General features: G+C 44.5%; 1 protein-coding gene across 1 annotated transcript in view; it reads left to right on the top strand.

Annotated features, from left to right (window-relative positions):
• Window positions 1-26,347, top strand: part of AGBL1 (AGBL carboxypeptidase 1) — a 401,756-nt gene extending 375,409 nt beyond the window's left edge. The window contains exon 23 of the mRNA XM_028706413.2: window positions 24,982-26,347. Coding sequence (XP_028562246.2) covers window positions 24,982-25,108 — 127 coding nt within the window. The 3' untranslated portion in view covers window positions 25,109-26,347. The remainder of the gene's footprint in view (window positions 1-24,981) is intronic.
• Window positions 26,348-27,150: the final 803 nt, after the last annotated feature.

The following is a 27,150-nucleotide window of genomic DNA, read 5'->3' as shown; positions in this document are numbered from 1 at the left end:
CCACCAGCCTTATCTAGCACCTCCAAAGGTCAGAGATAATGCAAGTTTAGCAACATGGCATCACACTGTTTGTACCCTTCTCTGGACAACCAATCTGAACAGCAGTGGAATGGGGCTTTCGCTTCCTACATAGATTGCCATCTCTATAGATCTGGTTATGTAAATTCATTTAATATGGCCTTATATCCTGGCTTATGATCACAAAGTTTCCCACCAACCTGCTAAGAGGAAAGCGGCAACCTATGGGCCAACTCAAGTGAAATTGAGAGCGACTGATCCCTCCATGGCTGGAGAGAAGAAAATATACAAACATAGGAGTGGATTTTTGCAGCCGTTTGGGATCCTGTTTTGTTTTGCTGTAGTTGAAAATTATTACCCTACACCAGGGGTTGTTGTTGTTTAGTCATTTAGTCATGTCCGACTCTTCGTGACCCCATGGACCAGAGCACGCCAGGCACTCCTGTCTTCCACTGCCTCCCGCAGTTTGGTCAAACTCATGCTGGTAGCTTTGAGAACACTGTCCAACCATCTCGTCCTCTGCCATCCCCTTCTCCTTGTGCCCTCCATCTTCCCCAACATCAGAGGAAGTCTTCATCATTTCCAGGGAGTCTTCTCTTCTCATGAGGTGGCCAAAGTATTGGAGTCTCAGCTTCAGGATCTGTCCTTCCAGTGAGCACTCAGGGCTGATTTCCTTTAGAATGCATAGGTTTGATCTTCTTGCAATCCATGGGACTCTCAAGAGTCTGCTCCAGCACCATAATTCAAAAACATCAATTCTTCAGCTATCAGCCTTCTTTATGGTCCAGCTCTCACTTCCATACATCACTACTGGGAAAACCATAGCTTTTACTATTCGGACCTTTCTTGGCAAGGTGATGTCTCTGCTTTTTAAGATGCTGTCTAGGTTTGTCATTGCTTTTCTCCCAAGAAGCAGGCGTCTTTTAATTTCGTGGCTGCTGTCACCATCTGCAGTGATCATGGAGCCCAAGAAAGTAAAATCTCTCACTGCCTCCATTTCTTCCCCTTCTTCCCCACCAGGGGTGGGTAACCTCAAACCAAAGTGCCAAGGGCCTCCAGTGGCACAATCAGTACATCTGTTAACCAAAAGGTTGGTGGTTCAAGCCTACCCAGGGATGGTTTTGTGCAGTATTCCTGCATTGCAGGGAGTTGGACTAGATGACTCTTCCAACTCTACAATTCTATGATTCTATGAAATGCAGCCCTCCAAGTATCTGTATCTGGCCCTTAGAACTTTCCGCAGACCCCACCTCCTCCTGAGTCACACACTCTCGCCCAAACCCTATGTCCTCATCTGCCTTACTTTCAGTGTTGTTGCTTGGCTAGAATATCTCCCTGACAGTGCCAGATTTATGTATAAGCTAAACAACCTATAGTTTAGGGCCCCCACTCTCTTGGGGGCCCCAATTTTTTTCCAGTTCAACAATTACTTTGATAAAATACATATTTTGTTATGTGCAAATGGCTTTAGGTACCTATTAGGTCCATAAATTACCATATAGCATATATTCAACACACAAAAAACAGTGACAATTTGTTGCTGACAAAGGACAGCTGGACATATAAAGGGCCCCATTACCTTCAGTAGCTTAGGGCCTGATCAAACCTAAATCTGGCCCTGATCCCTGAACTCTAATAGTGATTCTTGCTTGCTTGGCTGGAGAATAAAGTGTGTGTGTAGAAACTACTCTGCTGTACAAAGGGGAAAAAACAACAACATTTTCTTTGCTCCATCCACTTTTGCCCCTGGGGGTGCCCACTGCTGGAATATTGTCCAGAAGGGAATTAGGCCCATGGGCTGGAAAAGGTCCCCCATCTCTTGCCTTAAGGCATCAAATCACAAGTGGTTGACCCTGGGTAACCCATATGACTTGCAGGCAAAGCTGCCAGGAGTTCTGGGGTGAACCAAAATTCTGCACAGCAATATTTCTCTTTTTCCTCCTTTTACTCGGGGCTCAGGGAAATAACACATGCTTCCTTACAGCACAGCCAAATTGCAGCCCGAAGGCAACAGACTGCTCGCAGAGCACCAGAGAGCAGAAGCCGTGACAAATTCACTTTGATGTCCCCCACCTGCAGAGGTGCAGCCAGGAGAGACTAGCATTTGTGACAGGTCAGGAAACAAACCTGCCCTCATGCTCAGATAGAGCCCTGGAAGCCTGAGGCTGTTTGGAAGGTTGTATTTTGCTAGCAAACTCCTCTGCACAAGACAAGGCTGCCTCGCTACTAAATTTAGCATAGTTGAGTGCATGTAGAAGATTCAGTCAAGAAGAGGTGCTACCACATTTCCACCCAAGCAAAATTCTGACATCCTCGTAAACATCAAGATGATTTATACAATGCTTATGTGTATATAACAACAAAGAGCCTCGTGGCACCTTAAATGCTAACCAGTTTATAAAGGCATAAAGGAATTCTCATGGACTGCAGTCCACTTTATAGAGCACTCAAAACAACATGCGATAAAATCCCATTTTAAAATATATGTACTAAACGGCATAAAATAGCACAATGTTCTTCAGCATCGGGACTCCAGATGTTGTTGGACTACAACTCCCATCATTCCCAAGACAGCTTAGTCATTGGTGAGGGATGCTGGGAATTGTGGTCCAACAACATCAGGGACTGAAGGTTGATGAAGACCACTGATATAGCAAACCTGCATGAATTTTAAAATCAGCAGTGGAAGCAAGCAATGAACAGAACAGAGTACTTTTGCCCCATTTCATTTTTGCAGGCATTCAAGTCACCTTATATCAACTCAAGTTATTAGTCCATTTAGCTCAGTGTTGCCAACATTGACTAGAACTGGCTCTATGCGGTTTCGAGCAGCACTCCTTACCAGCCCAGTCTGGAGATGCTGGGATTTGAACCCGGGACCTTCTATTTGTAAAACTGATGATCTACTACTGAGCTATGACCCATTGTAGGTTCTCAGCAGGGGCGTAGCGTGGGGAGGGCCAAGGGGGCCATAGCCCAGGCACATGATTTTGACGGGACATAAGCCAGGCATCCCATTTATTATACAATTCTGCGCCCATCAAGGGTCATGTCGGCCAGCCAGACTCCCCTTGCACAGGCAGGCAGGCAGACAGGTGGCACAGTGTGCCCCATGAACCCTGGCACCTGCCTGGCAAGGGTTAAGTTAGCATGGTGGGTTTTGTTTCCCCTCTGCATCCAGTCCCTAGTCCTACTTGGTGCACACATGCATGCCCCGGGTGCCAGCAAAGGATGCAACACCACTGGTTCTCCGTTCTAGATCCAGCAGCTCCTGACAGGAAATGGTTGCTGATATGTCTTCTAAGAACATAAGAAAAGTCCTGCTGGATCAGGCCAAAGGTCCATTTAGTAAACAATTCTGCTTTTGCAGTGGCCGACTAGGCACCCAAGGGAAGCTCACACACTTTAGTCCCAATAACATTTACCCCTATTTCCACCCCCCACCAAACATGGTTTGGAGAACTGCAAAACTTGTATAAGCGTGAATTTCAAAGGATAGCTGTGCTTTGGTTTGCAGATTGTTTTGGCAAGTGCAAAATTGATTCAGCTTTAAATGCCTATTTCATCAAGCTTCTCCTTCATTCCTACTAGTTTCAGGACCATTGCTTGGAGCTCCAAAACTATTTTATATATTAAAAATCAACCCTCCTTCTCCTAGAGGCAGGTCTGCAAATATGTGCCTCTAGTTCAGACCCTAGGAAACTTCTGCTGTGTTATCTCCTCCACCTCCTGGGCTTGGGGAAGATCCTCTTCCCATCTAATGGGCTCCCCTGTGCCAGACTGGAGAGGTTTTGGAAGGTAAACAGCAACAACAGGAGGTGCATCCAAACAGCTGCAAGGAGGAGGAAAGAGTGATATAAATACATGTTTAATTGTAGTTTAATTACAATTACTTACTAGACTAAGTTTTTTTTTAAATGCAGCGTAATTAGAGTGAGACCTTGATTTAATCACAGCCTTATCAAACATGGTTACCACTGATTCTCTCAGTTTCCTCTGCCACCGCCCTCTCCTCCCCATGCAAATTTATCCTCTTTATCCATCTACGTTTCGAAGTGATGCAAAAAAGGACGGGGGTAAGCCACTCCATGTTAAAAAGCACTTGAGTTTCCCGAAGCTTTTGCTTCACTGCTCAAATCTTTTCCTTGAAAACAGAAACCAAACCAAACTTATTCTCTAACCTCTCTCTCTGTTGCAGTCTCTAAAACAAAGGCTGACAATGTAATGCCTACAGATGCCAGTGGCAATACATCATCTGGCACCCACAAAAGCTCTCATTATATATCCCTTAAAAATCTAGAGTGCATGGCAGGTTGTTTGCTCTCCCTTCTCAATTCCTGCTTGCACTGGATCAGATTTTCCTACACTGACCATGACCCTGTCAATATGCCCACACTTCACTAGATGTTAGGATTGGACACTCAGCCCCCACTTCTGTTCTGAAGAGAGGAGAGGTGCAAAAAGCTTCACTCTCTGGGTGTGGAAGAGGCTGGTTTAGTTGCTATTTTCTCACTGAGGAGCAGGTAGTCATGCCTGCACTATTTTGTGACCCTGATCAGAAAGAAGCTGAAGAATAAGCACATGCCCAATTATCATGAACCAATAATATACTGATCCTTACATCCCCACTTCTGCATGCAAAGCAGTTACTACCAGTGCTATATTTCTCGAAAAAGAGGTGCCAGAATTCATCCTGTTGTCTTTTAATGACAATGGTGTCCACCTGAGAGGTACTGGAACTGAGTTCTGGCGAGTTTGGGCTGAAAAAACGCCTGATTACTACCCCCGAGCTTACGGTCCTTCTTCAAAGAATGGGGCTTTCCTCCCACGTCACCCCTTGCCTTTGCAGTCTCCTTTCAGCCCTTAATATTTGCTACTGAGGGTTGCAGAACTTGTTTTGAATGGTACATGGAACTTCAGGCATGAAATTGTGATTTGAGGACCCTCCCCCCATGCTTAGGGATTAAGAAAGACACATGGACACAGTATTTAGGGTTAACGGGCTAGAAAAGGCCACAACTTTATTGATTACAGCATGTGAGAGGTATTGGCTTAGGCATTGGAGAAACCTCAAAGTTTGACTCTGCCCCTCAGAGAGGGGCAAGTCTAAAAGGGGTTAACCACCAGTAGGGGGAGCCTGTTGATGCAAATACAACTGTAAGCTCTCCCCTGATGTCACCGGGGTCGTGCCACGGCCCCCAGCCACAGCAGGGCATCGGACAGGATCCACGACCGCCGGATTCCTTTAACGGAATACCCATAAGGAAGGGGTAGGCGATGGCCACAACCTGCCCTTCCATACACCAACCACAGATTCCAATGCCTAACCACCAATACCAGAAAGTTGTGATGAGTTGCCACGAGGTAGGCAAAAAAACCAAGAGGCCGGTGCCAATTGGGAAAAAACTCTTACCAGGCCCCTCGGACAACCAAGGCGACCAACTGAAGGTCCATAGCAAGGTCATTCAGAAAGGATGAAACGGCAGCACAATGAGGGGAAGAGCTGCCGCGGCCACTTTTAGGCGGCTAAACCCCGCCCCCGAGCTTCCTACCGATTGGAAGGCTGACCAGGGAGTGGGCGCGTCAGCAGGGATGATGGGCAGGGGGGCTGGCACGCCCCCTGCAAAGCGCGGGAAAGGCTCCCGATCACAATCCCTCTCCTCCGGGAAAAAAGCAACTTAAAACCTAAGCCATGCCTTTACTTATTTACATCCCCATAGGCAAAATAAACACACCACCCACTGCAAGGATGGGGAACAAGTGGGCATCCAGATGTTGTTGGACTCCGGCTCCCATCAGCCCCAGCCAACTTGGTCAGCAGACAGGCCTGATGGGAGTTGGAGTCCAACAACACCTGGAGGGGCACTGCTTCCCCACCTCTAATCCAAGGAGGTTCTGTTTGGATTTGCGGCTTCCCTGAAAGATGTTTCGGGATACATCATATCTTCTTTTTAAAATTTGAAAAATCTGCTAATTTTTAATGCCAGGTGATCAATACAGGGATATCAGGTCTCTCCATAACCGGGAGCCTCCCTCCCAATCAGTAAAACTCCCAGCTGGCTGCAATAACTTCAAGAGAACTTATATTTCTCTGCCCTTTGCCCTTTCATCACCTTTTGGGGTCATTTGCTTCATCAATTAGTGTGTTGTTGCCCACTCTTCTTCCTATTAGCTACGTCCCCCTCCAATGTGATAGGGAGAGAAAGCATTCAAGTCTGGAAAACAGACGTGAACCCGGTGGTATTTGTGCCCTTTCAGAGTTCATTTCCTCACGCCTAACCTTTCTTGCAAAGTAGATAAATTAATTGGTACTTTTGCGGAGGCAACCATCACAGCTTGAGGACCAAACAGAAGACCTCGGAGTCTTAGAATCCCCAGCAATACAAGCTGAGCTGGAATGTGACTGAGAGATGGTGAGGCAAGATAAAGAGTTTCCATCGAAAGATACAGTAAACACTTTTGGATAGATGTACGAGTTAGATAGTGGGGATATATAGATGGCATTAAAGAGATGGATATGGCGAGGAAACCTAAAATGATTCCGTAGACAGACAAATGCTACAAATGGATGCTCTGAGGAGAAGGGTCTTGCTAGACAGATAGATGCTCAGAGAAAATGGATAAGGCACCAGCTTACACAGCAGCTAGCAATGCAAAGATAGATACTCTTGATAGATAAATGCTACAAATAAATACTGAAGATAGATTCTTCAGATTCTTCTGCCATTTATGAATATTTGACACACGCTTGCACACACACACACACACACACACACACACTCATTTCCAATGAACAGCACAGCGCCTCATCCAAAATAAAAAGTAACCAAGCAGCCAATAGGCATGTGTTTAATCGTGCTGTTAAACATTTAAGAGATGTTAGCTGGAGCAGGGAAAACAACCATTTATCAGCGGGTTCCAAGCTCTCCAGGCCTGATGGATGCCTCACTGATGGCACAGCGAGAAATGACATACATTACTTCTCAAGGAAGAGAGCGAGTCTGTAGCAAGTTGCTCAAATAGAAGCATAACTGGACTTGCAACAGAACTGTTCCCCAGGCATTAAAAAGGTGGGGGATCAAGATTCTGAAATGCATTGGGGGCCTCCAAGAATAGAGGAAATCCACAAGCCCAGATGTTTGCCTTCAAGGAGCTGGAGGGTGACAGGAGTGACAACAGGGAAGTGGCATTAGTGTGGGCTTATCAGGGCATGCAGTGGGGTGTACCCAGTGCAGCACTATGTTAAACTCAGTTAATGTTATAGTGCTAGTGGAAGGTGCAAGTGGAACATTGTTGCACAAGTGAAAACAGAAGTACCTTACCAAAGTCTGCTGTGAAGCAGATTGCGCAAAGAGGACCAGCTTGTTGCACAACAAGAACCAACAGTTGTTCAAGGAGAAACACAAGTACATTACCAAAGATGGTTATGCGATGGATTGCGCAACAAGGATCAGTGGTTGCATAACATGCTTCCAACAGCACATCCTTTGCATGGAATTCCCTTATTATGCAAGCTTTAAACGCTGCTATCCACTAATGCAGAGACTGTTGGAAACCACCCAATAAGTTTGCTTAACATCCTGCCTCATATATTCCCTCTTTCCCCCAGTAATAAACCTAACTTCTTCTCTTTCCAACATTCAGAGGAGAACACTATTACTTAAGCAGCCAAAACAGTGCTATCCATGTGTACAATTGAGATGTTGCTGGCTTGGGCTTGGAGATCTAAAACATCCCAATGAGTGCTGAATTATTTGAAGATGGCTATTGTGGAGAGCTGAATTTAAGACTAGAAAAATAAGAAACTGAGAGAAACTGAAATTGACAGATTTCTCTATTCCTATCCTTTAATGACCGTTTCATTGTCCAGTATGCATCTACTTGGTTTGGCTCCACTTAACAGGAGAGAGATATCTCAGAAACCATCCTGAGAACCTTATTGATGTGTTCTGTATAGGGTGTTTAACTAAACATGCAAGGAGGGAAGAGCATGCATGAGCATGCTAAACTCTGCCTCCAATCACCATCCCCTTCTGTGTTCAAGAGCAACTGAAACCCTGGATTCTTCCCTTTTCATAAGACAGTAAGAAGAGCCTGCTGGATTAGGCCAGTGGCCCATCTAGTTCAGCACCCTGTTTTCACAGTGGCCCTATGAGAAGCCCACAAGCAGAACCTGAGCACAAGATCACTCTCCCCACATGTGGCTTCCAGCAACTGGTATTCATTTGCATACTGCCTCTGGCCATGGAGGTAGTGCATAGCCATAATGGCTAGCAGCCATAGAAAAACCATGATGGAGGAAGTTTCCAAGCTGCAGACAGCTGCCCTTGAACATGTGAAAGGTGTCAGCAACAGGGGTGGGAGTAGCACACTCATGCACACCATTCCCTCCTCATGTGTTCTGTTAAGCCCTATTTAGAATGAAATAGGTCTATTGTTAGCTGCATACCTTAATCCTACGTGAATCCAATAAACACTCCAACAGTTGTAATGATGCAGAGCTGTGTCTTTCCTGGAGTGAGGAACCACTCCACAGAAAGAAAGAAAATCTGAGAGGAGCATCAAAGACCAATTGGCAGACTAAGGGCTGGGCCTCTCCAGTTCATTCCATTTATGACCTGCACATCACATGCATAATGGAATTTCAGAAGATGAAAGGAATGACACATTAACCTTGGTGCTTCTCCTATGGCAACCACTCTTAGCATAATTTAACTTTCAAAGGAGTCTGGAGTCATGAGGCCTTCCATTTCCCTCCTTCCTTAGAGAGGCATTATCTTAAAGTATATGTTTAATAAATCATTCCATCTGGACAAAATGTTAACAGCTTTGCACACCCTGATATCCTAGCCCTCTGTCCAGCCATCTCCAGGGTGCCCCAATTCGGAACAGTTCAGAAGGAAATATGCAGGCTTCTATTTAATTGCTTCCCAAACCAAATTAAATACAAAACCAGCATCAAACTTTTTTCCATTTGCTCCAGATAATGACACTGCACTATTAAAGTGAAGGTGTCCTAGTCAGTGCCACCTGATGACACTGAAGAAGGCTGGAAGCTAGCCTCTAAGGCATATCTAAGGACCACCTGCCAAGAAAGTGATTAAATGAACTCCAATTTAAATGAAAACCTATCTTCAAATAGTATTGTTGCTTTAAAACCATCTGATGTTTTATCGAGAAGGTTCAAGCATACTGGATTGTATCAAGCTGTTTCTGTTCCACTGATGGATGGTGAAGAACATAAGAAGAACCCTACTCAGTCAGACCAAAGGTCCATCTTCTGCAGCATCCTGTTTTCACAGTGGCCAACCATATGCCTATGGGAAGGCCACTTGCAGGACTTCAGTGCAACAACACTGCTTCTACTCATAACACTGCTTCTACTGCTTCTCAGCCACTGGTCATAGAGGGTCATAGAATCATAGAGTTGGAAGGGACCCTGAGGATCATCAGGTCAAACCTGAATATGCAGCTGTCCCATGCAGGGATCGAACCTGCAACCTTGGTGCAATCAGCACCATGCTCTAACTAACTGAGCTGTCCTTAAGCTGGGCATACTGCTGGAGATAGGAGGAAGTCCATAGCCATTATGGCTGGCAGCCACTGATAGCCTTATCCTCCACGAATTTGTCTAACCCTCTTTTAAAGCACGGTAGAGCAGTCGCTTTGCAAGTAGAAGGTCCCAGGTTCAGTCCTCAGGATATCCTGGTAGAGCTCGCATGTCCCTTGCTAGAAACTTTGGAGAGCCACTGACAGTGAGTATAGGCAACATTAACCTAGATGGACATAAGAAAATAAAAAAGTCTGATTGATTGGGTTAATGACCCATCTATTCCAGCATCCTCTTCTCACAAAAGGCAACCAGATACCTATGGGAAGCCCAAAAGCAGGACATGAGCACAGGAGCACTCTGCCCACCTGTGATTCCAGCAATTTGAATTCAAACCAATGGTCCGACTCAGTATAAGGCAAAAGTAGGTGGAGCAATGGTTATGACCTTTACCTTTGTACAGTAGTCTACATTCCAGCCACATGTAAACAAGAGTTTTCTACACATGTGCAGATCTTTCCATCCTCTAGCCAGGCAAGGAAGAAGCATCACAATGGTTCAAGGACACATTCTGCCCAGGCAGAAGCACTTTAGGAGGGCACGTGACAAGGCTGGTGCAGGAAGTGTCATGACCCGAGGAGAGCCCTGAGAGCTAAATAATAGGGAAGGTTGGTAGACCACAAATGGCCCCGAGCTTGAGGTTCTCTCCACCCCATCCTAGATGCTCGAACCCAAAAACCTTTGAGGGATGGAAAGCTATCACATGATTTGCTCTGGCCTATCTGGGCAAGGGAAGTTTCTTTAGCTAATGTGTCCTGTCTCCCTGCAGTTTTATCTTATGCCTAGAGATGGGTGGTCATGTGCAGAATGAATATCTGCCTGCAATCTTTCTAGCTGTCAGTTCAAGCCCCACACAAATTGTTCTGTGAATCCAAAAGTGAGATTCTGCTGGCGAGAAGGTAATTGAATGTTGAAGGCCTAAGAAAAGTTACCTGGCAGTATTGGAGAAGGCAGGGTGGTTACAGCATTCATTCTCCCAGTGTCATCTCCATCCCACCCCAACCCCCCTGCCGTCTGAAAGCAGCAGTTCATATACTTCCAGTGTATTACTTTTTCATCTGGACAGATATCTGATCTTAGTGGGTTTTGCTACCTCCTGCTTGGAGAGATGTATGAAGTTTTCAAACAAAGTTTCAGGCTTAAGGTAACATCTAAAATATAGATTTCTCAAATCGCCCTGCCAGTGTTGCTTGATAGGCTGCTTTGCGAGATAAGCTGATAACCCATCTTGCCTGAGAGATGTTTTCTGCTCCTTGATAACTGAACCAACTGTAGCTGAGCACCATTAACTCTGACACAGTGAATCTGTGGAGTGACCAAGCAGGGAAAGAAAGAAAGAAAAGCTGCTACCTGACTGAAGAACTTTGGACCTTCTCTATTCCTCCAATCTATGAAGCCCAGATCTAGATAAGGGATGGATGACTCTGCCAATTTTGGTTTTTCTTGTTCTCTACCCGCCCCCCCCCCCCACCATCCAACTTTGTGTTGTATCCAATGTAGCTCACAGTTAAAGTCACTTAGCCTTGCTCCACGAGTGAAAGGCTTTCGTGGCAGCAGAACACTGTTGCTCAAAAGAATAAATAAGTAAGTTGCTGGTAACTTGGTTGCACAACTATTTTCCACTAGCCCAGCTGTTGCACTGCAATCCTCTCTTTTGTAAATTAAAGCTCACTAGTGAAAGCACCCTTTCACTAGTGGACAGAAACTGTTGGGTGCAGCCCTTAAATATAGTTCTTTACATTTCTTAGTGCTTCACAAATTTTAATCCTCATGAAAAAAATTAGTGCGTTTTTCTCCTAAGGTACACATTTTTGAATGCAGTTTTCACCAAAGTACATATTTTCTGCAAACAATTTCCCCTCATGGAATGAACTTTAGTTTTGTACATTATTTTCACTAATGTTGCACTCCTAATATATACATTTTTGTTGGAGAACTAAATTGCAACATTTGGAGAAGTGCAGATTTTGTAGGATGATTGTACACTGGGTCACATATTGCTTCAACCCCTGTAGATCACTGTTGCTCAAGCAAAAACACACAAAAAAACCACAAACAAACAAAAAAACAGTCTTAAGCTCACCTCAACCTCTGAATTATTCTCCAACGTCATGTCAGTACCTACTCCACACCTGTCATCCTATATGATGCCAGGTGTGGGGTGGGTGTGGTATGGGGGAAATGGCCTTGGGAGCCTAATTAAGATCTCTGACAGGCCATGTTTGGCCTGAGGTCTAGAAGTTTTCCACCCCTGCCATAGGCATCTGGTTGGCCCCTGTAAGAATAGGCTGCTGGACTAGATGAACATTTGGCCTGATCCAGCAGGGTCCTTCTTCTCTTCTTAATTTTATTTTACTTTCCTAGCCAGAGAGGTACATTTGGGAGGCAATGAAGCTTAATTCCTAATGCAGCAGAGCATGAAGAGCTGGACAAATTCATATTCTGAACCAGATAATTAAGGAACGTTGCTGATATTGCCAATTCTAAGCACTGCCATTCAGGAAGCCAATTCTAGTGACATTAATGGGACCGGCTTTCAAGTGAAAAACGTTCATGAATAGGGACAAGAGACAAGATGTCTCATGTGTAATGCTATGCAGAAGGCTGAGATTACTGAGATAAGTAATCTTGATTTGAGTACTCGAAAGCACTGTATTAATGCTAAATATTATTCTTATGACCCACCTGGGGATTAACTCAGCTCTTACTGCCTGCTTATGGCTCCAAAAACAGGGAAGATGACTAACATCTGGACAGCCACAATATATGGAAGGTGAGCTACATTAGGCCAGCTATTGCATGTGTCTGAATTATACTACGACAGGGATGTGACTTTTTTTAGCTTGAAGGCCGCCTTCCTTTCTGGGCCACCTTTTTAGGCCCACATATGAGTGGTGGGTGGGGCCATAGACAAAAGACTGCAGAACAATAGATGAAGGGCTTTTTCAGCTGGAACTTAATGGAACTCAATTCTGGCACCTCTCAGGTGGCCGCCATTGCCATTCAAAGAGAACAAGGGAGGTGTTCATGGTGAGTTCTGGTACCTCTTTTTCTAGAAAAATAGCACTGAATAGATGTAAACAGTTACTTTTCTACAGCAGCCTAGTTTCTACACACACACACACACACACACACACACACACACACACACACACCTCTATCCACACAAACAACAAGCATTCCAGCTAGGCAGATATACAAGACCCTCCAAGTGTCCCTATTTTCCAGGGACAGTGCCAGATTTACAGAAGCTGTCTCAGTTTCTGATTTGATCCCAGAATATCCCACTTTTCCTTGGGATGCCCCTATTTTCATTGGAGAAATGTTGGTGGGTATAGTAAGAGGTAAAGGTACCCCTGCCTGTACGGGCCAGTCTTGACAGACTCTAGGGTTGTGCGCCCATCTCACTCAAGAGGCTGGGGGCCAGCGCTGTCCGGAGACACTTCCGGATCACGTGGCCAGCGTGACATCGCTGCTCTGGCGAGCCAGAGCCACACACGGAAACGCCGTTTACCTTCCCGCTAGTAAGCGGTCCCTATTTATCTACTTGCACCCGGGGGTGCTTTCGAACTGCTAGGTTGGCAGGCGCTGGGACCAAACAACGGGAGCGCACCCCGCCGCGGGGATTCGAACCGCCGACCTTTCGATCGGCAAGCCCTAGGCGCTGAGGCTTTTACCCACAGCGCCACCCGTGTCCCCGGTGGGTATAGTAGGACGTCCCTATTTTCATCGGAGGGTATGGAGTTATGTGACCCCCAAGCCAAGGCGATAGCTAAGTATAAAACCTTTTGAAGACATCTGAAGGCAGCTCTGTATAGTTTTTTATGGTTTTAAGTATGTTGGAAGCCACCCAGAGTACCTGGAGCAACCCAGTCAGATGGGTAGGGTATAGATAATAAAAGTATTATGGAATGTTGTTGTTGTTTAGTCGTTTAGTCGTGTCTGACTCTTCGTGACTCCATGGACCAGAGCACGCCAGGCATTTCTGTCTTCCACTGCCTCCTGCAGTTTGGCCAAACTCATGCTGGTAGCTTTGCGAACACTATCCAACCATCTCGTCCTCTGTCGTCCCCTTCTCCTTGTGCCCTCCATCTTTCCCAACATCAGGGTCTTTTCCAGGGAGTCTGGCCAAAGTATTGGAGCCTCAGCTTCAGGATCTGTCCTTCCAGTGAGCTATTATGGAATAGGACGTCCCTATTTTCATCGGAGAAATGTTGGAGGGTATGAAATACTCAAGGAGGGTGTGAAGTAGAGCCAATGAAGGATGTGGTCTGGGAAGAGGACTGAGGACCATATAGAAAAGTCCATTGGCCACACTTGGCCTCCAAGCATATGGTTCCCTACTTCTGCAGTAAGAGCATGAAAATAGGTTGCTGGACCAATTCAGCATCCTGCTCTCACTATGGTCAACCAGATGCCTCTGGGAAACCTACCAGCAGGACCAGAGCATAAGAACACGATCCCCTCATGTGGTTTCCAGAAACTGGTATTCAGAACCATCACTATCTCCAACTGTGGAGTTAGAGGATAGCCATTGTGGTTAGCAGCCACTTAGAAGCCTTATTCTCCTCCATGCATTTGTCCAATCCTCTTTTAAACCCATTCGCTAAGGCACACACGGAACTAGCAAATGGAGAAAAAGTCCCTTTGGTAACACACAAGCACATGCGCGCGCACACACACACACACACACACACACACAATGTTTCCACATTTGTCTTCTGCACTAATCAGAACTCACAGATCCCTTGTGAGGCAGACAACAGAAGCAAAGAAAAGCATGGCCTATGAGCAAAGCTGGTGGAAATTAATTTGAGAAAACACACATGGGTGTGCTTCCTCCCCCCTTTTAATAATTGCCAACTGGATTTGCAGGGTCTTTTTCTGGCTGAGCTCTCCAGTTTTTAACCAACGAAGTTCTGTTTTGTAAATCAGATGCTGTAAGATTCTAGTGAAGCACAACTTACTCCCACCCGTCTCCCCAGCTCACCTAATTAAAAGCAGTTGCTGAGCTTTAAGGGGCAGAGGACACCCTTGGAATGATGAGAAAGCTCTGTGTGGCATAACAAAATGGCTGCCACATCCAAAAGAGGAAGGACCACAAAATGGTGTGGGCATCCTCCCTGTCCCCTTTAGCCACACCATATTAAAAGCACGTACATCAATCACCACCACCCTTACAAAATGAAGCTCTTTGTGCCTCTCTTCTGCTTGGAATGGATAGGAGGATGGGTGTCCAATTCTGGCATCCAAGGGGGCATGTTTAAGGGAGCAATGTAGGGGAAGCTGAGCACTTATGCAAACAGGAACTGAGCAGGGACAGCCAACAGTCTATTTTGCATTTCTGAGGGGATGTTTAATGAGACCTTTCATGGGCACCGTAAGAAGTATTGGCAAACACATTGGCAGTCACATGTTGGCAATCCCTGGCTTAAAATAATACAAACCAGTTCCTCAAAGGAAGGGAATCTATTGTACACCCAGTCAGAGGTATAATGAACTCTGATCCTTCCACTGTCCCATGAGTCCCCCCCAATCCTTTTCCTTCACACCTGTGATTCCCCAAACCCATCAGGCCACTTACCTTGGAAGGAAGGCCTTTCGTCCTCCTATGCTGGAGGCTAGTCAGGCAACAGTAGCCATGGAAAGAAAGAGAAGAGCACTTGTGAAGAGAGAGCTGAGGAAGGAAGAGATGTTTGCTGATTGGGTTGAGAGGAAGGAAGAGGGAAGCTATTCTTTCGCTTGGATTAAAGGAATTAGGGAGATATAATGCTGCCCTCATACTTGAATCCCGGACCTGCAAGCTTCATGGTTATATCTGGCTTTCCCCCTAAATAATGGCCAGTTTAAAGATTCTCTTCATGAGGTATTGTGTGGAAGCCAACTTATGCCATACTCAGAGTAGATCCACCACAATCAAAGTACTGACTTAAGCCCAATGATTTAAATAGTTCTACATTGACTTAATTGGCTACAGCCCATTGTCATATGTTTAGCCTACAGTTTGATTTAAAATAGTGACCTGAGTTGAGACGTTGACCCAACAAGCTTCACACCCTTTGCCTCTTCCTTTTAAGGGGGCGGGGGTGCAGGCAAAAGCATTAGCATGGCAAACAGCAGCCACCTCTACTCCAGGCTAGCAAATGGGTGCTTCTGCAACTGGGCTGGGCTTGTGAGGTTTGTACATGGCAACACTGGCATGTCTATGTCCTTGGTGCTGGAGGTGCCAGCTCTGTATCCAACTCACTCTCCTGAACCTCTCCTGGAGGAGGCTGCTTAGTAAGAGGAGTAACAGGAGGGGCTGCCAACCGTGACCCTTTAGAGGTACCTGGCTAGATGTATTATAGGGGCAGAATACCTCTCTGACATGCTTTTGAATTATGGTGCTGGAGGAGACTCTTGAGAGTCCCATGGACTGCAAGAAGATCAAACACATCCATTCTTAAGGAAATCAGACCTGAGTGCTCACTGGAAGGACAGATCGTGAAGTTGAGGCTCCAATACTTTGGCCACCTCATGAGAAGAGAAGACTCCCTGGAAAAGACCCTGATGTTGGGAAAGGAGGGCACAAGGAGAAGGGGACGACAGAGGATGAGATGGTTGGATAGTGTTCTCGAAGCTACAAACATGAGCCTGACCAAACTGCGGGAGGCGGTGGAAGACAGGAGTGCCTGGCGTGCTCTGGTCCATGGGGTCACGAAGAGTCAGACACGACTAAACGACTAAACAACAACACCTCTCTGACAACCTGCTTGAACCTTCCCCAGGATCCAGCTCCTGAGTCTGATCACTCGCCACGTCTTCTAACTCAGACATTTTTTTGAGGCACCAGTCCTGCCAACCCCATCCTGCTCGGGCCCCCCTCTGCGCTGTCTAGCTCCAACTCCACAATCTCTTCCTCCATCTGCTAGGATCCCCACTCCAAGGGATCTCCACGGGACTCATGACACTAACTGCAGATCAGAGCCGGGTCTGAGCAGCATATGATGAAGTAAATGGCAACTAATTACCCAGCACATTTCTGTGGGAATGAAACATTTATTCCCCCTTCCCATTATGGTAGAAACAAAAAAATGACATAAGGTGTGTGATCAAAGCTTTCAAACACAGGTTCATTAACAAGACGTTAGCTCAAAAATATCACAGTTACAAGCAGCAAATTGTTGCCGTTCCCATTTAAATTTCTGGCTTTTAAGCTGTCAATAACACACACACACACACACACACACACACACACACACACACAGACACACACACACCCCTTCACCCCTGCCAAACTAATATTGTTTCTTCAAGCCTTCAAGGAGTTGGACCCAGATCCAAGCCCCCAACCCTTTCCCCCCACATAGCTGAAGCTGTGCATCAGGGGACACAGATGAACCTGCCAACCATGGTTTATGTAAACACATTTACATAATCTCAAACTCAAATATAATGGAAGATGAATACATGAATAACCTACAGAGAGTTATAGATTTGCAAAGCAATTAAATCAATTTTCTCTGTAAACTTCCATTGTCAAGTTGCAGATCTAAGGAGCATGTCCATGTTGAATTCGAACTATTCATACATATGTTAAATTGTTTTGTCTCTGAAGACTGCATATGTTTACTCTAATAGTTCAGCTTCCACAGTACTCAAGAGTTGTTGTTTCTATGAGTTCAGATTTTAGCCATATTTCACACAACACACCAAGTTCAGGGAAAGATACTACTACTTACTACTACTACTACTACTACTACTACTATACCATCCTTCATCCAAGGATCACAGGATGGTTTACAATATAAAAACACTATAATACATAACATGGTAACAAATAATAATAATAATAAAAACCACAATACTCCCTGATACACATGAATGAATGTATGGAGAGGGTGGGGTCTGGATCATGTTCACCGGCCGACTGCGTTTCTTGGGAGCTGACTCTGCCTTTCTCAGGCATCCAAATGATACATACTGTTTGAACATGTGAAGACAGATTGATTGTTAAAGCACTCTGAGAATTGTAGTTCTGTGAGAGGAATAGGGGTCTCCTAACAATTCTCCATATCCTTAACAAACTACAGCTCCCAGAATTCTTTGGGGGAAGCCAAGACCATTTAAAGTAGGGCCACAGTGCTTTAAATGCATAGTGTGAATGTCTGCTTCAAAGAGAGAAATCATAAGAAGGGAGAACAGGGGAAACAGAGAACAACTTCTTGCCCTTCATTATCTGATCTGCAGATTGAACAGGCACACGCTCCATTGGCCAGTCTTCCTTCTGTCCAGCAAGAGGCATTTTTGACTGAATTTTAGCAATTAATCATGTCTAAGTGTGCACCAATACATATAAATTAGCACACAGAACTTTCATGCAAATTTGTATCCACTTTAGTTGTCTTTTGTGTGTGGGGGGTGTCTGTGTGTGTATGTGATGCGCTTCCTATTTTTTGGTGCTGTGTAAGATGAAGATCTCTCACATCAGTTTTCCAGCTACCCTATATAAAAATGGCCAGAACCTAGATTATTTACACAGGGATGGTGTATTCATAGAGGTGTAACGCTTGCAGCACAATTAGAGAGTCTGGAGAGTTGGAAACAGAAATGGGAGCCGAAATTGACACAATTGGCGTATTCATCTAAGGTCAGGGATGGAAATCACACAAGTGAATATGAACAATATTCACCGCCATCATTCTTTTAGTCTGCAAATAGCATATGAACAATTATGTTATTTTTGGTGTTTTCAATGCTTCCCTTCCACTGAAAAGCATTGAAATCAATCACATGATTAAGGATGTTCATTTCAGTCTTAGTGGATAGTGAGATGGAAAACATAGATTTTAACAAAAGCCGAACTGTAGCAGAACGGAAGCAGCAGTGATTGGGATGAACACAGGATGGGATGGAGATTGCTCACGTGCTTAAGCACAATCATATAAATGTTTACTCAAAAGTAACTCCCACAGAGCTCAGGACTTGCTGAGGACTTGCTCTCAGATAAATGTGCATAGGATTGTGGCTTCAAAGTGTCTATTTTTGCCACTAATAAATAGCACCAGATATTTCATTTACTGATTGCATTTGTATGCCACCGTTCCTCCAGGGAGTTCAAGGTACCTTCCATGGTTCCCCCCTCGAGATTTCGTTATCACAACAAGCTTGTGAGGTGGGTTGAACTGGGAGATGGCAATTGGCCTATGCTCATCCAATGAGCTTCATGACTGTGTGGTTTATTGAACCCTGATCTTTCAGATTTCGTCATCTAAGGTTTAGCCAGCATTGTCCACACTGACCAGCAGCAACTCTCCAGGATATCAAGCAGAAGATCTTCCCAATCACCTGCTAGTTGAATTCTTTTTGACAGGGGAGGCCGGGAATTGAACCAGGAACCCACAGTGTACAAAACAGCTGCTCTACCCCCAAGTTATTGTCTTGGCAAGGAGATCGGAATTCTTGTTTCCTAATGTTTGCTACCGAAAAATTCAGAAGCTGGGGGGGGGGGGAGTGGGAATCTTATACCTTTCTTAGACTTGAACTTGAAGGTCTCTGCAGATCATTTGCTCTCCTTCAATATTGGCTCTCTGAACCCTCTTGCAGGCATCCTAATATAATGGAGCGATACATCTATGTGCTTTATTCTCCTTCCGCTGTGCTAGGTTTGTTGGGGGGGGGGTGTTAACCCCAAAAATGTGGAAGATTGGAGAGCTGGAGAAAGGCCGGGTTCAATCTTATGTGCAATCGTTAATTTTATTTCTTACAGGGGGGGGGGAATCCCTGTGTCAGTACTGTGCTAACACTGCATCTTTTAACATCCCTCCGATCGCTTTAGGCCAAGCGAGCATTAATAAAACAAACTGACTTGAACAGATGCAAGGCAGTCACAAAACAGGGGGAGGCAAGTCTCTGTACTGATCCCCAAAGCTTCTTTGTTTTTTTTATTTTTTATTTCTGCTCGTTCTTCCCCTTAGAAAAAAAAATGCTTCAATTAAATTTCAGCTCAAATGCATGAAAGTATCTAGAGGGAAAGTATTATTTAGTTTACTGATGCAGTGATGTGCTTCTCCCAGATTGTAGCTCTGCTACAAAGGGGTTCACAACTTAAATTACTCCAAGGGCCACTTTTTCATTTTTATTAATGCAGGAGGGTGGCATTGCTATGGTTACCAGGGGGAAAGAAACCTTTTTTGGTTGCAATTTTTAGCTCTGCATTATTTTTTAACACACACACACACACACACACACACACATTGGGACAACAAATCTACTCTGCACCCCCACTGAATAGATGCACCTTAATCTCTTAGCTGCCCCATCCTATTTCTCCACCCCAAAGGTTGTTCTGCCCTTTCCTTCTTTAGTCTACACAAAGTGATCTCTTCTGTCACTGAACCCCATAACAGCTCGATCCAGCTGTTCTGTTCCATGGTTCTGCCATGGAATGTCTCTACTAAGGGAGGAGAAAATGCCTTCTAACTGGTTTTAAATGTGGGCCAATGATCAATGCCTCTGATGCTGATTCTAAGGAACGGATGGGTTCAACAGGAGGAGGAGGAGGAGGAGGAGGAGGAGGAGAAGCTGGCCATTGAAACCACGCTGCGCTTGGCTCAGTGCTTGGGCCTAATTATTTTGAACATTTGGGGAGCCGAAAAGGGTAGGGCCTCCAGGAGTTGGCGCCCCTCACTCTGAGAATTGTAGTCCTGTGAGGCGGAATAGGATTTTGCTACCAAGTCTCAGCACCCTAAACTACACTTCCCAGAATACTTTGAGAGAAGCCATGACTGTTTAAAATGGCATCATACTGCTGCGAATAACATGATCCCAGACTATTGCATCTGGTCAACTTGCTATGTGTTATGTGGCTGTTGCTTCTCCTCCTATTTATTATTACTAATAGTAGTATTGGCATTAATATTCTTATTTACTATTTGCTGTGTTCAACTGTGTTCTTTTTTATGGTTTTATCATTTCATGCTAACATTATTTTTAAATAAGATTTGCAATCTACAGGTTCATTCATTCATTCCCTGCCATTTTCACTGTTGGGATTCAAGGTGGCTTACAGATAAAAACAAGAACTGCTAACAACAGAGAAAGGAAAAAAAAATTATTTTATTTTTTTTAAAAAAGCATTGACAGAATTTCAACTATACAGGCAACTCTCAACTTACAGTGGGGTTACGTTCCGGGGACTGCATGTAAATCCAAATTGCCTGTAGCCAAAACACATTGGGTTCAATGGCAGGTGGGATTGCCAAAGTCCTTTTTCCTGGACACCTGCTCTCTTTAAAAAAATATTTGGGGAAATTTGCCAATCACATAAAGCTGAATGCACACAAGTTAAATGTGGCTAAGTTGCAAGTTACCTGTATGCATATATAAAATCTACTAAAGCCACGCAAATAACTACAATAAAAACAACACACCACCAGCTCTTTCATTAAAATCAGTCAGTTCCCCAAAGCCTGCTGGTTTTATTTTTTTTAATCTTAATTTTAATTAGATTTTTCAGAGCTTTTAACAAATTTACTACACGTACAATATATCATTCACTTATGTTGTTTCTTATTTTCTTATTTATTTATTGAGACAGTGACAGGCAGTGGAGGTGGGTCAATTTGTGTGAATGGGGCATTGTCCCACCAAGCTCAGTGTGCCCTTAGCCAACCCCCAACTCTTTACTTATAACTAATCTTGGGGGCAGCTGCCACTAGTTCTCAGCCTTCTCCTCCTTAGTCTTTATGTTCCCTTCGTAGAACTTAGCTGGGAGGAGAATGGGAGCAAAACCAGAATTAGTTGGCTCTGTGTTTCATCAGTTCTGGCCCTACCAGTCATTGGCTGTAGTGCCATCTGCTGTTGGCCTCCCTGCTTTCTGCCCTACCAGTCCCAATGAGCACCAACCTCCACTGATGAAAGGATCTTATAGTCAAAAGGTGAGGTGGTTCAAACATACTTTAAAGAAATTGATATATTGTGGGCCAGAAGTCAGCCCCTTTGGTTCTCTAGTCTTATGATCCTTCCATTTAGCCTGACAAGCTGTTTTCCCCTTGCTTTGACATGATAAATTTCTACAGGCCTCTATCAGGCAACTTTTTTTTTTTAATCTGGCAAAATCAATTACAAACCTTGCAAGCTGCAATTACCTTGGGAACTCCTGAAAAACTAATTAGTACAAGTCCTAACAAGTTATACCTTTCCTTTAGACTTTTATGGAGAAAGAGAAGGAAATGTGAACTCAGAAAAAGGAAGCTTATCAAGGAAATAGTCATCACAAACAGAATCTTGGAGACAACTATTAATTGTTTCTCTGTAATAAACAGTGTTTATTTATAGGGTGTTTGCGGGTAGCGCTGTGGGTAAAAGCCTCAGCACCTAAGGCTTGCCGATTGAAAGGTCGGCGGTTCGAATCCCCAGGGCGGGGTGCGCTCCTGTTGCTCGGTCCCAGCGCCTGCCAACCTAGCAGTTCGAAAGCACCCCCGGGTGCAAGTAGATAAATAGGGACCGCTTACTAGAGGGAAGGTAAACGGCGTTCCGTGTGCTGCGCTGGCTCGCCAGATGCAGCTTTGTCACGCTGGCCACGTGACCTGGAAGTGTCTCCGGACAGCGCTGGCCCCCAGCCTCTTGAGTGAGATGGGCGCACAACCCTAGAGTCTGTCAAGACTGGCCCGTACGGGCAGCGGTACCTTTACCTTTACCTATTTATAGGGTGTTTGCCACAGCTCTGAACCAGAAATCTATACAGATGGGCTGATGATAAAAAAATAAAATAAAAGATGGGATGATGATGATGAAGAATGCTTTGCAGAGAGGAGCAATCATTGGATGAGGTGCTATGATGTCATGGGATGTTCATAAACTTATTCATTAATAAGGGGGACTTGTGTTGGATATAGGAAGCAGATATAGGGGAAATATCTGAAAGGAACTGAAAGGCTATATGGTGGCCACCCTCTTTTAAATTAATTTCTACACTTGTTAAGAAGCAATCACTTAAATTAATCCGACTCCAGTGCATTTATGTCATATTTGTTTCTTGGTTTCCTCTCTTGGTTGGTGGAGGTCTTCTACCAATGGACCTTATATTCACTTTTGATGGGAGTTTCAAGCCATAACCAGATTTTGGGATGATGTTTTACACTGAGTTATTAAAATTCTGAATATTACAGTGGTTAAAGGCCACAGTTGGTCTTGCTATCATTATTCTGAGCAGCAAGTAAAGATACATATTTTTAAGCCGTTAATAATCCATTTCCTGTCTGGTTGGAGATTGCATTCTTATGGAGAAGAGATCGTTTGTTAACTACACAGAGCTGGTACAGCAGAGTTTTTGGTAGCGCTGTGGTCTAAATTAGTGAGCCTTTTGGGCTTGCAGACTGGAAGGTCAGCGGTTCAAATCCATGTGATGGGGTGAGCTCCCGTTGCTTTGTCCCAGCTTCTCCCAGCCTAGCAGTGCAAGTAGGTACCACTGTGGTGTGAAGGTAAAAGGCATTTCCGTGTGCTCTGGTACGTGTCATGGTGTCCCGTCATGCCAGAAGTGGTTTAGTCATGCTGGTCACATGACCCGGAAAGCTGTCTGTGGACAAACACCGGCTCCCTTAGCCTGAAAAGCAAGATGATCCCCACACCCCATAGTCGCCTTTGATTGGACTTAACCATCCAGGGGTCCTTTACCTTTACTACAATAAGGTTTGCAAGATGGCACTTGTAGACAAACTAACACAACATTGCAGAGTAGCCAGAGGTGATATTCAACAAGATAAATTTTATGATAACCAGTCACCTTTCCTTCCTTTCATCAATTTCTCAACAGAAGAACCAATAATACCCCCCTTTTGGGGGATGTATGCTATCCTGAACTTTTTCTCGATATTCCACGTTTTCTTTAATTTGACATCATGTCACTGATGCGAAGATTTAAAGGACATTGTTGTTAACTTTGTAAGTCTGCTGTTTGTTTGGCATTTATAGATATATTCTTTCCAAAGTGTGTAATGAGGACACACAAGGTTCATTTATGTATTTCTTTCTCTAGGTGTGATCTTTGAAATGTTTGGCTTGTTTTATATTGGTTTGTTTATTTTAATGTTTTGTCTGAAATAAAAAAGAATGTTCACAAACATTACAACTTAATTGTAGAAAGCTGCCAGCAATATAATATATCACCAGGAAACAATGAAGATTGTGAGAAAATTGTAACGTCAATTTGGCTGAGGGAAACCTCATCGAGACTCCTCCATGGCTGCTGTTCTGGGCTGTTCCTGAGTTTCTGGGGGCTGCAGCTCACCCTGAAGTAGTTCTTCATCAGAAGAAGAAGAGGGAGTGCTATCTGTAGCTCAATGGTAGAGCATCGGCCTTGCACACTGTCTCAGGTTCAATGCCTGGAGTCTCTAGGTAGTGCAGGAAGGAAAACTATGGAGAGCCACTACCAGTCCGTGTAGACAGTGCTGAGCAAGATATTCTGATGTTCAAATGCAGAAGAGCACCGAAGCTTGAGAGCTTAGCGTACGTAGCATGAACTGAATGTTTGTGCCAGCATTTAACATAAAAGAGCCTTTTCTAGAAGAGTGAGAGAGATGGGGGAGGGGGTGTTTGACTTAGGAATAAATAACAGCCCCAATGGGCCTGTCTTTTCTCTTGTTTTTGGTTATGTCAGCAGGAACGCTGGGCTCCTACTCATACAAAACAGCCTTTCAAGAACACAAGCAAACAAACAAATATGCGCACACACATACATACAAAGCAGAACTAATTAAGATCAAGTCATCTCTCAATAAATATGCAAATTAAAAATCAAAACAAAGGATTTCTATTTATCACATCATAAAGTTGCAAATTGCTGCTGAGGCTCCCATAGAGCTCACTAGATGGGGGTTATGGGACAGTAGGCGTTAAATGTGCAGCGGGGCAATCAATTCCTATGTATCTGTGTGCATTGCTTGAATGTGGTTTTATTTCATTTTCCTGCTGAGCAAGGGCTCCCTAGCTACACACACACACACACACACACACACACACACACAGAGCAAACTCAGCTTTCCCAATTACGTATTGGAAACCTGAATCCAAAACAGAGAGGATGTTCAGCTCGAACTACTGTATTGGGGCTTTCTCCAGAAGTTCAGGCCACAGTAACACACTGATGCTTGGCCAAAGCAGCTACCAGATTTCTTCTAAAACAGGATCGTAGAATCATAGAATTGAATCATGCAGAAATGTGGAGAACTGATTAGAAAAATGAGAATTTTTCAATTTCTGGCCATTCTATCAGTCCCCTCCCACATACTAACATGTGCTGTGATCTCTTATCAAGTGTTTTGCTGCCTGCATTCAATTCTCTTTATGTCTCTCTCTTTGCAATTCTGTGGCAGAAGCAGCAGCAGCAACGGCAACCTGGAGACGGACGATGAACTTCCCTTTGGGGATGAAGTGGATTATAACACAGACAGCTGCTCTGACCAGGAAGGAGACTTTTCAGAGCTGGACAAAGAGATCTAGGAGTATCGCTCCAGGGCTGAAGGAGTCAAAGAAGAATCAGAAGCCAATAGAGGAAAGATGTATGACACTGACACACACACACACACGTCACATGGAGGACTTTCTACATCTTGAGTCAGCCCAAGCAGCCAGCTTCTCCCATTGCTGTCAATAATGCTTGGGGTCTTCAGCTGACTGGAGAGCAGGCCCAAGCCATCAATCCTCAAGCAATGAGCAGGCAGCTCACAGCTTGCATCTGCTTCTTATGTGGTGACAGTTCCAATCCCAGATGTCTTGCCCTGTTTGCACTTCCAAAATAGATCTCTCTGTTCTTCTTCTTTTTGCTATTGAAACTATTATCTAGATTCCATAGAAAGAGGGAGAGATTCCTCGTAATGTACTGATATATCTCTATAGCAATGTGTGAGCACCAGTTAGCCAAAAGTGGAGGATGCATGACGGATGGTGCTTTTCTTTTGCAGTGTTTTCTGCTCAATGGTTTGTTTTTCTGTCTTCTCTCTCACACACATACAATTTTATTGACTGAGTTGGTGGAGGAACTCTTCTTGAGCATAAGGGTGAAGATTTTCAACTGACCCACTTCCTTTTCTTATCCCTGTGCATAAAGGCAACAGTATCAGACCCAGTTCTAATTCCACTGGGAGTCTAGCAAGGTGGACCAGAGCTAAGTATAAGGGAGCTACATGTCCTACCTTTACAGAGCAGAGTCCCCTTTTGGAAGGAGTCCTCTTCTTGAAGGGCTGCCTCGTCCACATTTGTCTTAAACATAAATAACCCTGAGGAGGGAGAGCAACAGGGGCCTTGAAGTTGCCCATCAACATTTAGGAGCATCCGGAAAGCAGACTAAGCAGGCAGTTCACCTGTCCATCCTTTCCCCCACTATGGTGAAATACATTTCTGTTTAAGTTAGCTTTGGCATTTATTTCTCAGGCTAGGGTGATCATAAGTCCATCTAAACAGAGAGCAGTCCTCTCTTTTAAACGCTTTCAGGGGCTAGCCCTCCACTGGAAGATGTTGACTGTTTGAAGGACTGACTCATCTAAGTTCAGTTTAACTATCAAGACTGGAGATCAGGAAGAGCATTAAAATTGCCGTCAACGTTGAGACTGATCAGGCAGGTACATGGACCACCTGGAGTCACAATCTTCCCCACTAGGACGAGATGTATGTTTTTGCTCTATTTGAATTATAGCAGTTATTTATAGATTTGCAGCTATATGTATAAAAGAGTGTTTGCAATTCAGTTGTCCATTTCATCCTCTTTTTTGACTATATATGTAAGAGGTGCTGTGAGGTCAGGCAAAGGGCCAGCAGAGCTGGAAGCTGGAACTAAGCTGCAGTATTTATCATTACTTGTTTATTCATCATTACTCATTTGCTTTGGCACTCCCCCACTCCACCGGGGCTCCAGAACATGCCAAATTTGGTGATGATTTCTCAAGAGGTGCCTGAGCACACAAAAAGCAGACAGACAACTTCCCAAAATTCCTAGGAAATGCCATTTGAGGAGCGAACCACCTGGTGACGTCCTTATCTCCTGCATGTGCCAGCTCCTCCTGGTTCCATCAGTCCTTGTTCTGAACCTCCACCATTTGAGAGCCTTCCTCCTACTAGGAAGGCACTAAGGAAAACATCGACCCGAGAACATCAGTTGCTTAGCGCCTCTCAGCCTGCTCACTGGTACATTAGAATTCATGGAGGACGGTTCCTCCTTTTCCTCCGGGGTTAGCTGTAAATGGGATTGACTTATTCCCCCCTCTGTGTCATGAAAATGTTTAAAATGTAATAAAATAATAATAAAGAGAGGGGGGATTGTGTGACAGTACAAGAGTACCACAGGCAATGGCTGTGCCGTTCTTGGCCTTTCTAATGTTTCCCGGGTCAAAGTCAGTGCTCCGAGCCCTGCATGGTGTATAGAATGGGATGTAAAAATGTCATTTATTATATTATCTTTACTGTCAGATGGCTTCCTTGAGCAGCAAGGAAGTGGGGCAGATGCTAAGCAGTGGAGGGTGCTGTGCATTTCTATGCAACTCTTCCCC

This window comes from Podarcis muralis, chromosome 14, assembly GCF_964188315.1.
Source record: "Podarcis muralis chromosome 14, rPodMur119.hap1.1, whole genome shotgun sequence".
NCBI classification, from domain to species: domain Eukaryota; kingdom Metazoa; phylum Chordata; class Lepidosauria; order Squamata; family Lacertidae; genus Podarcis; species Podarcis muralis.
This window is presented reverse-complemented; position numbering and strand designations above follow the sequence as displayed.